Below are 12,666 nucleotides of genomic sequence, written 5' to 3'. Positions count from 1 at the left end.
AACTGATTATGTTATGCACAATTAAATACAGCTAAGTATATTTGAATTAATTTTATTTACATCATATCTTTATTGCTGTATTGCACAAAATCATGTCATGACATGAAAGAACTTTTCTGTAACAGCTTTAATGTTAGAAATAATACAATTAGTGCAAAACAAGAGCATAAATCTCAATTGCTGTACATAAAAACAAATCTTGTCTGTGGGCTTCATTCTCACCACAATGATTGTGAACAAAAACTGGATTTTAACCACAAAGTCTGGCAGAACAGTTAAATATGAAATATGATTTGTGACTACAAACAGAAATAGTATAGAAAACATTTGTTTTTAGGTCATGTAGTCCAGTAAAGCTTGATGGGAACTGTTGATCAAATGGGAAAAATATCAGGCTTACCCCTTCTGGAAGTCTCTTAATCTTTTAATATTTATGTAGAGGATGCATAGATGCTTATTTCTGCCACAAAAAAAAAAAAAAAAAAAAACTTAAAAAGGTTAGTGTGACTCACGATTCTAAGTTTGTTTCTCACAAGTCCGAACTGCAAGATATAAACTCACAAGTTTATAACTTCCAATTGCAATTGTGAGATAGAAACTTTGAATTGTAAAAGTCTGAATTGTGAGATAGAAAGTTGCAATTGTGAGAAATGTCTGATTTGTGATTGTGAAAAAAAAAAAAAAACTGCTATTATTTTTTATTCCATGCCAGAAACAAACAAATAAAAACAAAACAAAACAAAAATAATTGCAAAATGTAAATTTAGAATTCTGAGAAAAAAAAAAAAAAATCAATTGCTTGTTTAAAACTCACAATTCTGATTATATAAATTTGCAATTGTGAGATAAAATATCAGAATTTGCGTGTTTATAACTTCCAATTGCGATATATAAACTTACATTTCTAAGAAAAATCGCGCCGCAACAGCTAAAACCTGTCTACACTGAACGCGACAAACCGCACTTGGACTACGTCAGAAATAGAACGGGGAATCCGTTTACTGTCGGGAATTTGTTGTGTCGCGTCACGTCACGCCGCATCCAGTGTAGACTAGGGGCCCTATCATGCACCCGGCGCAATGCGGCGGCAGGCGAGACGCAAGTGATTTTTGCCATTTTCAGCCCGACACAGTTATCATTTTCACATCCTGTGCCATGTTATTTAAATTGCAAATGCACTTGTGCCCATCTGTTCGCCCATGGGCATGCTGGTCTGGAAACGAGGTGTGTTCAGGTGCATTGTTGGCGCATTGCTATTTGAGGCAACTGAATACAACTGCACCATTGACCAACTAAAACCTGCTCTAAAGTCAATGCCGCAATATTTGTTTTGTTATTTAAAGAGCGCGTTAGTAATATGCGCCTATAGTCGTGCATACACTCTGCTTGTTACACATACAGGGACGCACAGCAGCACACAAACATGCTAAATATTAAAAATAAAAAGATTACAATGTAGATTATTATTGTGTGCATAAAGATAAAAATGCTTTGGTGGAATCTAGCTTGACCCGCAGATGATCTCCTCACGCACGAGTAGATCCGTTTCCTCACTATAGAAGTGTTCAGTTTTTTTCCGCTTGCAAATTCCGCCATGTAAATGTCCTAAGTTCACTTGCACTGTGCTTAAAATAGGGCCCAATATCACTGATTATAATGGGTTCTATTATCTTTTGACGCGTCGCACCGCTCGCGTCCAGTGTAGACACAGTGTAAGAAGAAAAGTCTGAATTGTGAGATATAAACTCGCAATTAGCGTTTTTACTTTTTTTATTGCGTGGCGTGGCAATCATTTGCATGCTGAATGATGGATTTCTTGTTTCATCAAAAGACATTCTTTCTCAAGAGAAAAACTCATTTTAATCCCTTGTAAGACGCGTTCACACTGACAGCGATTTGCTGCAACAAAGCAGCCGCACTTCATTCATTTTCAGTGGGATTTATTTCCAGCAGGTTGAGCAGAGTTTCTTTTATGCAAATGAGCAGCAAAGCAAAGCAGCCAATGGGAGCGCAGACAGCTGGGACCAAAAACACACACAGCGACTCTGACTCTGACTTCAGATGTTTCCGCTGGCATCGAGCAGCTGCTCTCTGATGGAGCTGAGCTCTACTAAACCTTCATGCAGTTGTTTGGCCAGGCTTCGCACCTCCGCCGTCGCCTCCTTCTTACAGCCCTTCTTCACCTCCTTCATGTCTTTAGTGAAGTACTTGTCTATTCCTGTATGCAGACTGGCTAACTTGGCCAGAGTGTAGTTAGTGATTTCTTCAGCTTGCTCGACCGGGTCAGTAACTAGGCTGATGGTTTGGAGCGCCCGTCGCACTTCCCAGTCGCCGGTGTAGTAGTTGTTGCGTCGCAGCAGCGGATGAGTGCGCAATCGACAAAGACCTTCAATGATGAATCGCAAGCAGCGCTGCATTTCCACCAGCTGAGCCTCGTAGTCCTGAATGATTATCTCGATCTTTTTACGGTCCTGCGTGAGGAAGGAGCAAAAACAACATTTCAATTGTATTAAATTTGATACATGAATTTCTAATGCCTCTAAATTATCAACATGATCAAAAGAAACCTGACGCACAAATCTAAGATAAGCTTTCAATGTACTAAATCATACTAGAATCATGCTAACAATATGTTAAATCATGTTAACGATGTGCTAATTCATGCTAGAAATATGCTAACAGTGTGTTAAATCATGCTAGCAAGATGTTAAAACATTATAGCAGTGCTAAATCATGCTAACACCGTACTAAATCATGTTAGCAAAATGCTAAAACATGCTAATTCATGCTATAAACATTTTAGTAATGTGTTAAATCATGCGAATATCTGTTATATCTGTTAAATCACGTTAGAAACATGCTACCAACATACTAAATCATGCTACAATCATGTTAGCAATGTGCTAATTCATGATAGAAACATGCCTGCAGCATGCTAAATCATGTTAAAACATGTTAGCAACTTACTAAAACGTTAACAATCTGTTAAAATATGCTAGCAGCTTGTTAAAACATGCTAACAATGGGCTAGAATGTGTTAATAACATTCTATTGACTTCGAGCAAAATTTGCAAACTTAAAGCTTTTCAAAGTTATTTCAAACTTTCAGACAAGGCTTTGTCAAGCCAACATCAAAGTTTGTCATCAAACTTTACTCATCTAGTTCATATTTGCGAGGCCTGATTTGAAGATCAGCTAAGTCAGTTTTATTAAAGAGTCAACATAAATAGTTTAAAATGACAGAAAATGTGTTTGTTTGTAATCATATAACAGGCGCATATGCACTTCCAGTGTTTGACCTCCTAACAATGAAGGGGAACATAATGAAGGGGAACGTACATGCATGTTGTGGATATTGTCTGAAATGCTGGCTGAAGCCGCCGTGATGCCGCCCGCCGTAGCCACGCCCAATCCAATGGCCGAGACGATGATGGAAGCGCCAAATGTAACCGGAATCAGCGCCAGTCCTGCGATGGCCGCGGCTCCTCCGACAGCTGTGGTCGTGCCACCCGTGATGTTGGCGATTTTAGTGCGATGGTGGAAGTTGCTGATGTCGTCTGCGATGCCGTATAAGATCAGCACGTGCTGGTAGAGCAGCTCGGCTTGCTCCATGAAGAGCTTCAGGTATACGCGGAGGCCACGATGGACCTTATCGGCGACTGCTTTAAACGATCTGACAGGAGAGAAAGAGGACCAGTTAGTGAAGTTTCAATATGTGTGATACTTAAAAGTCAAAACCCGACTCTCTAAGACCAAAACAAAGACAAACGGCAGGACTTTAGGTTTTTATTAATGACGAACTGATTGACTGGATGGTGGACAGTGTTAAAATTGAACACTGCAAAAACAGATTTTTATCTTGTTTTCCAGGAAAATATCTAAATGTTCTTAAAGGGTTAGTTCACCCAAAAACTAACCTAGGTGTATCCTAGGTGTATATGACTTTCTTCTTTCAGCCAAACCCAATCGGTGTTATATTAAAAATATTCTGACTCTTCCAAGATTTATAACAGGAGTGAATGGTACCTGAGATTTTGAAGCCCAAAAAAAGCACATCCATCCATAATAAAAGTAATCCATACGACTCCAGGGGGTTAATAAAGGCCTTCTGAAGTAAAGCGATGCATTTTTGAAAGAAAAATATCCATATTTAAAACCACTATAATCACTGGCATGATGTAGGATGTAGGAGTAGCATAAGCTTAGATGCCTCTCGAGGTTCAAACTCAAGCTCCTCTTCTCTTATATTGAAATCCTTCGAAATTTCTCTTTAAGAATTATTGTTTTAGACTTCTAATTCGTGACTGGAGTTTTGTTTTGCTCTATCCTCTGTACTTCCACATTCGTTAATACGTCATGCGTCAGGTCAGAGGTCACTCTTCCGCCAGAACTCGACTTGCGTACGTCCGTTGCCGGAAGCCAGTTATTATAGTTTATTAAGTTATAAATATGGATTTTTTCTTACAAAAATTACTTTTATGTAGGGCTGCCCCCTAAAGGCAGGAACACACCAAGCCGACGGTCGGTCATCGGGCAGTTTTTGTTCGTCGGCCGACTAAGTTTTCTCAGTGTGTTCCACACCAGTGTGGTCCTCAGTGTGGTCCTTTTTTCGGCCGATTCGACATGTTGAATCGGCGTCAGTTCGTCGGGCCATCTGATCATTCCGATTGGCTGTTGAGCTACTGGCACCTGCTAGTTCAGAAAGGCATTTCATCTTACGCAGGCGCAGAATGGACATGCTACTTGGCCGTCGGCTTTAGAGCGTTGGTTTGGTGTGTCAGGCCAACTTTGGACACAGACGCTGCCGACGTGAGCCAACCCCGCAGTCTGCTTTTGTCGCCACTAGTTCGTTGGCGTCGGCTTGGTGTGTTCCTGCCTTAATAGTCGACTCACCGTTAGTTGATGAGAAGAGGCTTAGTCGACCAAAATTTTATTAGTCACTTTGTCGTAGAAAAAAAAATACACAGGAAGTGGCGAAATCACGCAGTCTGTGAGGGACAGATCATTAACAGCTGGTCTATGTGGTAATTACAGTACATCGGGCAGGACATACAAACGCTCGCCTATCATTCATCGACCTCAAATCATTTGAAACCTCTAAGTAGTAGCAACTTTACATGGCCACTCACTTTAACGTTAACCTAGAAATGCGGAGTGTGAAAGATGAATAGTAGCACGATTACTGCATGGCGGCTAACATGGAGGCGCCGGTGCGATCACTTGCACTTAAAATACTCCGTCATTTTTGGTCATATGGATAAGAGTGACTACATTTTTTGAATCTGTGAAGAGTCTACTTTTATTTGTGTGCACTCACAACAACAACAAAACCTTGTGCTTTTGTAAAATAATGAAAGCAAACAGGGTCCGCTTTCTGCCATCTCTCTGTGAACTTGAGCGTGCCGAAAAAAAGAACCGAAACTCCATGTAAACTTGCCTCACAGACATTAAAAATATATCTATAGAAAGCGAAATGTCTACTTTTAAATTAACCAATTCAAATGGAGAACAACAAATATTCTCAGGTTATCTAATCCTTATGAAACGTGCATATAGGTGCGTCCACTACTGCGGAGATGACGAGTCAGCATCATCAACTTCATCACTGCAGCCGAAAACACTAGTTTATCAATTAATTATCAAAATGTTTAAGCAGTCTCCCTTGCTGTTTTTCCTGACGCATTCATAATCATTACTTCTGCCGGTGCGCTGTGGCAAGCTTTATATGTGCGGTTGAGTACTGATTAGACTATGTAGGCATTAAAGGCTCTTTATTATGATTTATATGCTTTATTAATAAACGTGTGATTAGTAATCGCTTCAAATTAACGACTAGAAAAATCTTTAGTCGAGGGCAGCCCTACTTTTATGATGGATGGATGTGCTTTTTTGGGCTTCAAAATCTAAAGCCCCATTCACTCCCATTATAAAGCCTGGAAGAGCCAGAATATTTTTAAATATAACTCCGATTGTGTTTGGCTAAAAGAAGATAGTCATATACACCTAGGATGGCTTGAGGGTGAGTAAATTATGGGATAATATTCATTTTTGGGTGAACTAACCCTTTAAATCAAGACGTGTAGATCTTCATCTTTTAAGCATAAATTCACTAATGGGGTCAGAGAAATCATTACTTTTTTTCTTTTGAATTAGTTTGTTTTTTGCACCCGATTGGGAGATATTTGTTCTCGTTTTAAGCATAAACACACTTTATTTTGGCCTTTCCTCAAAAAACATGACTTATCAGTATGTCATTACGAATCTTACATGGTCTCTTCCTCTTTAGAGCTGATCGTCTCATTGGAAGGTAGTTCATCCCAAACTGAAAAACACAGAGATTGAATGTGAAATGCGTTCGATTGGATGAACGCCAGGTGAATTAGAGAATTAATCTTGACTCACACTCGACTGTATTCCACCACTCCATCAGACTGTCAGTGTCCTGCCAATCAAACACACATTTATGATGAACAGACTTCAAAATCACATCAAAAGAAAGTGAAAGGCTTCTTTGCGGCTACACAGATACCTCAGAATAAAAGGTAAAGAATCTAATGATTCGTTTGCTTTACTGACCCCTTCGTCCTCCTCTTCCTCATGCTTCCGCTCTTCCTCTTGATCTCTCAGTCGCCTCATGTCCATCTGAGCCGACATCCACTCAGCCTTAAAGAGAAAGACGTGATGAAGAATGAGACAAAACACCAGTGACAGAAACTATAATCAGCAATTTAATCAGTTTTACTGACTATAATCACACAGAAATGTTACAGTCCCTGCTATATTGTTGATAATTACCTTAGCAGCATCAGACAGGTAAAAATCTCCAGATGTGGCACCCAGAGAGTCCAGAAAGTCTTCGGGAAAAGTATCCTGAAAAAGCAGGATTTAGATCAGATGAAGTCGTACTGAATGAGTTTCCTGTAGACTGAGATGAGCGCACACTTACCTTTGACCCTCTGCGATCCGAGTCAGTTTCTTTAGGTTTCTGTGGTTTATTGTCCTGTGTGAGAGGGAGCATCAGTGCTAAACTCATTTGTGTGAACAACAGAAAAGCATGACAGTGAAAGGATAATAGATACCGGTGTGTATTCCTCCCAGCCGATGTCCTCCGCCAGCTCAGCGTCTCGGGCCTTGAACAGATCTGCACCCTTCTGAGGGACCTCGTCTTCCTCAACACTCTAGAGATTTCAGACGTCAACAACGTTTTCAGATAAATTTTAATATTTAAATAGTAAGTTGAGAAGAAAGTCAGAATCACACCTTTGAGTCTCGGCGGGACAGTGGCGGCACTTTAAGAATAGGAGGCTTCTTCATCTGCAAAAAAAAAAAAAAAAAAAAAGTGTGAAATTTAACAAAACGGATGATGATCAAACAGCATATGTGGCATTTGTTGACTGTTGACTACAATAGAAAATAATTTTCACCTCATCATGATCTTTAGTTGTCCTGATCTCAGATTCTTCAATGTTCTATAAAACACAAACAGTGACGCCTGTGAACAGTGTGTCGAATTCAGCTGCCCACTTCAGTACGAAGTACTAATTACTGCTTTCGTAGATCATTTAATGTTCAAAAAAATGGTCAGAACTGATTTTTAAATACACCAATAATTACGCAAACTGAAGTGAGGGTTATTATCGTCAACTAAAACCATAAAAAAAAAATGTTTCATTAGTTGAAATAAAATAAACTGACATGAAATCAAATAAAATACTAGCTGAAATAAAATGTTTTTTTTCCCCCCATGATTTTAACTTGAAGTGCTAAAATAACTAAAACTAAAACTGAAATAAAAATAAGAAATTATAGAGCTTTATAGTATTTAAAATATACTATAAAAATATATATTTTTAATATATTATATTAAAAAACCTAATAAAAATGACAAAATTAAAACGAAAATTTAAGATAAAAAAACTAATCTAAAATATTAATAAAAACTATACTAATAAATTATTGATATAGCATGCATGCTTGAAATAAAATAAATGCTAACTGAAATAAAATATTTTTATAAAATATATAAATATATAATATAAAAAAATGTAAACTCATTTTATTTAAGCTAGTTGTCAAGGCAACATTTAATTTACTAAAAGTACTAAAATAACTAAAACTGAATTAAAAATGAAAACATTTTTTTCTGAAAAACTCAGCACAAAACAAAGTTTTTGGAAAAAAAAAACTTTCAATCTTTATAGTATTTAAAAACTATATACAACTATATATATTTAATATTTTAGATTTAAAAGAAATAATAAAAATGACAAAAACAACAAAATTCAAATGAAATGCAAGATATAAAAAGTATTAATTCAAAATATTAATAAAAAACTATATTAAATTAAAACTGAAATAAAAATTGATAAAAAAAAAACATTTTCACAAAAAACAAACAAAACAAAAACAAAACAGAAACAAGACTAACAAAATTACAAAAACTTTAATCAAAATAAAAATGGGAAATATACAAATAAAATATAATAAAATATTCTTTATTTAACTACTTGCCAATACAACATTTCTCATTTTTGGTTTAACGAAGTTTAACTCGAAAGACTAAAATAACTAAAACTGTAATAAAAACCTAAGTTCTGAGTTTGATGATTTACCTTTGAATGTCTGCGGTGTAAAAGATGGATTTTAAACTTCCCTGTTTTCTTCTGTACAAACAGAAAAATGTCATTTAAAATTCAAATGCAATTCAAAGCTTCATAGAGATCATGAGAGCGTTTTGTGAACGTACAGGTCGACAGTCTTGCATTTCCTGATGTTTCTCACTGAAGTCTGAAGATGTGAAGAGATCTGCTGCTTTACAGCCGTCTTTCTCCCAATCGGCTGCCTAAAAATATGAAACAAAACCAGTGATGCTTGTCTTTGGCTTCTGAATTAGGTCTTTGGCTTTAAAAATGAGTATTACTTCTTATCAAGTGCCCTACCTTTGAATCCCATGAAGATGGACCCATAAACCCATTGGAATATGAACTCTGGAAAAAAAACAATTCATATAAGCAATAATAATTTCACGAAAAGTGAGCAGAAACAGAATATGGTTTAGTTTGAACCTTAAAATTATTTGGTGAATAACTGCGTCCGGCTTCGGTTCTCTGTAATGTGTCTTCCTAGAAACAGGGATATTAAAAGATATTAAGAGTACAGACGTGGGATATGAAACTCATGCACTGACATGTCGACGGTTTCTCTACCTTGAACTCCTGAGGCGTGTAACTGCTCATTCCCTTCAGCTCATCCAGCCCGTCGTGATCCTAAAACCACAGCTGATCTGTGTTAATAATCCCAGACACATATCTGAGCTTTCCAAAAACATCCGTACGAGTCGAACAAACCTTAAGTTCTGGATGAGGTGTGAAACCACAAGCTCCCTTCAGTTCAGCATCATCATTCTCCTGTAACACAGATCCAGAGATCCGAAAATACTGTTATAATGGACATCGGACAGATATATATGCAGTATATAGAATGCATACTGTACGAATACAAATCTTAAGGGCCTTTCACACTGAGCGTGATTAAGCGATGCAAATGACGTGATGACAATCGCAGTGTGTCAAAGCAAGATTTTATTTTTTTGGCCATTGTGTTGATTTCTTTCCCCATCACTCTGCGATGAAACACAGAACGTCCAATAAGATTTGAGCTTTAGATCACGCGCCCAGAACACTGGCGTCTTTCTTTGCAACAAATTATGTGTTTGGGTAAACACTGTTACAAAGACCACAAACTCACATAAAAAGGCAAGAGTCAAAATGGCCAACTAAAGGGATCACCGATCAGCATAATGGTGACCAAACATTTTCAATAAAACACCAACATCTAATCCTCTGTTAATTCTCAAAAAGCACTTCCTCTATGATCTTGAGAGATTTATTGTCTTCTTTTATCTTCAGCTGATTTCAGGCTGTGTGGCTTTAAGTCAGTTGTAGTTGTGTTTCATTTTCTGAGAGTAGCATGATGTTGAACCAACATCACATTGCAACATTGATTCAGTGCCATTCCCATTGATTTTTGGCTGAAATTTCAACATTTTTTCAACATTAATTACAGCTGCAAAAGTGATGAAGTTGATTCAATGCAGTTAACATTGACACATTAACAGTGATTTAATGTTGTTTCGGTGTTTGCTTGCTATCTGGGTTACTCCCGTCCTTCCAGATGATGTTGTCCTATATACTTCCTCGTTCTGAGTTCTGTACATAAACAACTGAGAGAAAAGGCTCAACGGATGAAACATGAAGCCAAATAGACATATGATTATGATGATATATGTTCTGTTTGTGTTTTTCATGCAGCTCAGGGTATTTTTATAACAGTAAAGGATGTTTACATGAGAAATGCTAAGCAGGTATAGCATTCAGTTCATTATAAAACATGCATATCTGCCCATTATATAATCAAAATCCACTTCAGATTGCAATCGAAGTTATTACAAGCAGTTGATGATGGTTTTGGATGATTTGAGAAAAAACAGTAATAATCTCATAAACTGAGATGTGTAGCTTGATGCTAATTGTAGCTCTAATTAAATTTTATGATGTATTTGGTCAAAAGAATTCTCGTAAGGTCTCATAAGCATTATAGATAGTTCGTGTTTCTGGTGAAGTATTAAACTTTATTCATCTTAATATATTGTTGTATGTTGTGCAGCGGACGAGGTTAAAGCCACATGGGAAAAATGGGAAACGGGAATGGGAAAATGCATTCTTGGAGCCACCTATTGTGCAGGCATGAATTAGCCAAAGGCAATCAATCGTTTCATGTTCAGTGTGAAAGCTCCATTCGCCGGTGATTTGCTTCGCTCTATCGGGTTGCTCTCAGTGTGAAAGGGCCAACATTTGCATTACACAACAAAACACACACCACAAAATCCCTGAATCCCAGAAACAATAATATCAGCTGTGATATTATATATCAACATCACCTCCTTCTTGACTTACTGTTTGTGATTCCATAAAAACCTTTTGTTACTTGAAATAAAAAATTAACCTTAGCTGAAATTAATTGTGTGTATATATATATATATATATATATATATATATATGTGTGTAACCCCTCTACCCAGGTCCTACTCGCCCCGCGATGCGCAGGCCTCGAACCTGGGTCTCCGGCGTGGGAGTCAGACGCTCTAACAAGGAGGCTAAAGATTGTAATCTCTAGCGTCAGTCGCTAGAGCATCTCTTCAGATCAGAGGAGTGAGGTTTACTCACACAGCGACTGCTAGCTGGCCTCCGTTACACTCACCCCCCCTAAACCTCACTCCCATCCGGATCATGGCACCAATGTAACCCCTCTACCCAGGTCCTACTCGCCCTGCTCTGAGCGGGCTTCGAACCTGGGTCTCCGGCATGGGAGTCGGATGCTCTAACAAGGAGGCTAAAGACTCCAACCCCTAGCGTCAGTCGCTAGAGCATCTCTTCAGATCAGGTTTACTTGCACAGTGACTACTAGCTGGCCTCCGTTACATACATACATACATACATACACATACATACATACATACATACATATATGGGGGGGGGGGGTCTAATTAAAAATATTAACATTAAAATAAAACTCAGGTATTAAAACAAAAATATTAATATAAAGATAAAAATTATTAACATTAAAATAATAGTATCAGTAATAGAAAAATAACACTGGCCAAAAGACATTTTTACACTAAATTGGCTTAAAAATTAGATGAAAACTGACGCCACCTGCTGAATTAAGCACTGAAGTGACGAGATGCTTTAAAGAATGAAGTGTATTACTGTTTGAAATGTTTATCTTTCTATAATGTGTTGAATTTATTAATTGCATTAAATGCTGTACAGTATACAGTAAGTAAAGCTACAGAATTCTCTTCTGAAAATACCTTAAAATGTGGAATTTCTTCCTTTGTTTCATTATTAGCCTTGTCAACCTATACAAGGTAACAAATACAAAACATCTCATTAAAAACACAATCTGATATAAACACTCATAGAAGTGTGAAAACAGACACAGTCTCATCGACACTCACCTTGGATAAGCCGATCACGAAACCTCTTTGAGGAACAAATTTGACTTTGACTTTCTTTTTTTGTTTCTGACAAAAAAAATAAAATAAAAAAATAACAGTGATTAAAATAATGCATTAATGAGAAAATAACAGATAGAACAGAAAGATGACAGATCTGCTCTCTCTACCTGTCCATCAGCATTCTCATTGATCCCCTCTGTGTTTCTGCCTTCATCATCCGGATGCGTCTCGATCTCTGCTATCTTCTACAACAGAAAATCATGTGTTGCTCAAAGTCTGTTGTTTTGGATTATCAAAACAACATAGCAACACATTAACAACCACCCAGAATACCCTAGCAACCACTGTGAACTATCAGTCTGTCTGAGAGACCGCATGGCCTTAAAACCTTCAAACTTTGAGCTTTTCAAACTGCTTCAAAGTTAAAACTACTTTTATTACTACTTTTTAATTTTTTCAAACTATCTCAAACTTTCTGGCTAGGCATTTTCACACCAACATAGAGATTGTATTGCCAAGATATCAATGTTTTGGAAAAAAATAAAAATATAAAAAACTATATAAACATATTTTGGGGGGGAGGGGGGACTACTAAAAATGACAAAAATACAAAATTACTAAAACTTTAACTGAAATTAAAATGAAGA

General features: G+C 37.2%; 1 protein-coding gene across 2 annotated transcripts in view; it reads right to left on the bottom strand.

Annotated features, from left to right (window-relative positions):
- Window positions 1–36: 36 nt before the first annotated feature.
- The window catches only part of si:cabz01007807.1 (uncharacterized), a 33,083-nt gene continuing 20,453 nt past the window's right edge, over window positions 37–12,666 (bottom strand). For both annotated transcript variants that reach the window (XM_051900516.1, XM_051900517.1), the window contains exons 20-38: window positions 12,187–12,264; window positions 12,020–12,085; window positions 11,873–11,920; window positions 9,348–9,407; window positions 9,207–9,266; window positions 9,066–9,122; window positions 8,940–8,987; window positions 8,747–8,842; window positions 8,613–8,663; window positions 7,425–7,469; window positions 7,261–7,314; window positions 7,080–7,178; window positions 6,947–7,000; window positions 6,796–6,870; window positions 6,577–6,663; window positions 6,403–6,442; window positions 6,268–6,322; window positions 3,340–3,673; window positions 37–2,471 (exon numbers count right to left, since the gene is read on the bottom strand). In XM_051900516.1, coding sequence (XP_051756476.1) covers window positions 2,058–2,471; window positions 3,340–3,673; window positions 6,268–6,322; window positions 6,403–6,442; window positions 6,577–6,663; window positions 6,796–6,870; window positions 6,947–7,000; window positions 7,080–7,178; window positions 7,261–7,314; window positions 7,425–7,469; window positions 8,613–8,663; window positions 8,747–8,842; window positions 8,940–8,987; window positions 9,066–9,122; window positions 9,207–9,266; window positions 9,348–9,407; window positions 11,873–11,920; window positions 12,020–12,085; window positions 12,187–12,264 — 1,821 coding nt within the window. In that variant the 3' untranslated portion in view covers window positions 37–2,057. The remainder of the gene's footprint in view (window positions 2,472–3,339; window positions 3,674–6,267; window positions 6,323–6,402; window positions 6,443–6,576; window positions 6,664–6,795; window positions 6,871–6,946; window positions 7,001–7,079; window positions 7,179–7,260; window positions 7,315–7,424; window positions 7,470–8,612; window positions 8,664–8,746; window positions 8,843–8,939; window positions 8,988–9,065; window positions 9,123–9,206; window positions 9,267–9,347; window positions 9,408–11,872; window positions 11,921–12,019; window positions 12,086–12,186; window positions 12,265–12,666) is intronic.

This window comes from Ctenopharyngodon idella, chromosome 7 (assembly GCF_019924925.1).
Source record: "Ctenopharyngodon idella isolate HZGC_01 chromosome 7, HZGC01, whole genome shotgun sequence".
Taxonomy (NCBI): domain Eukaryota; kingdom Metazoa; phylum Chordata; class Actinopteri; order Cypriniformes; family Xenocyprididae; genus Ctenopharyngodon; species Ctenopharyngodon idella.
The sequence above is the reverse complement of the archived record's forward strand: the minus strand, read 5'-3'. Positions and strand labels throughout refer to the sequence as shown.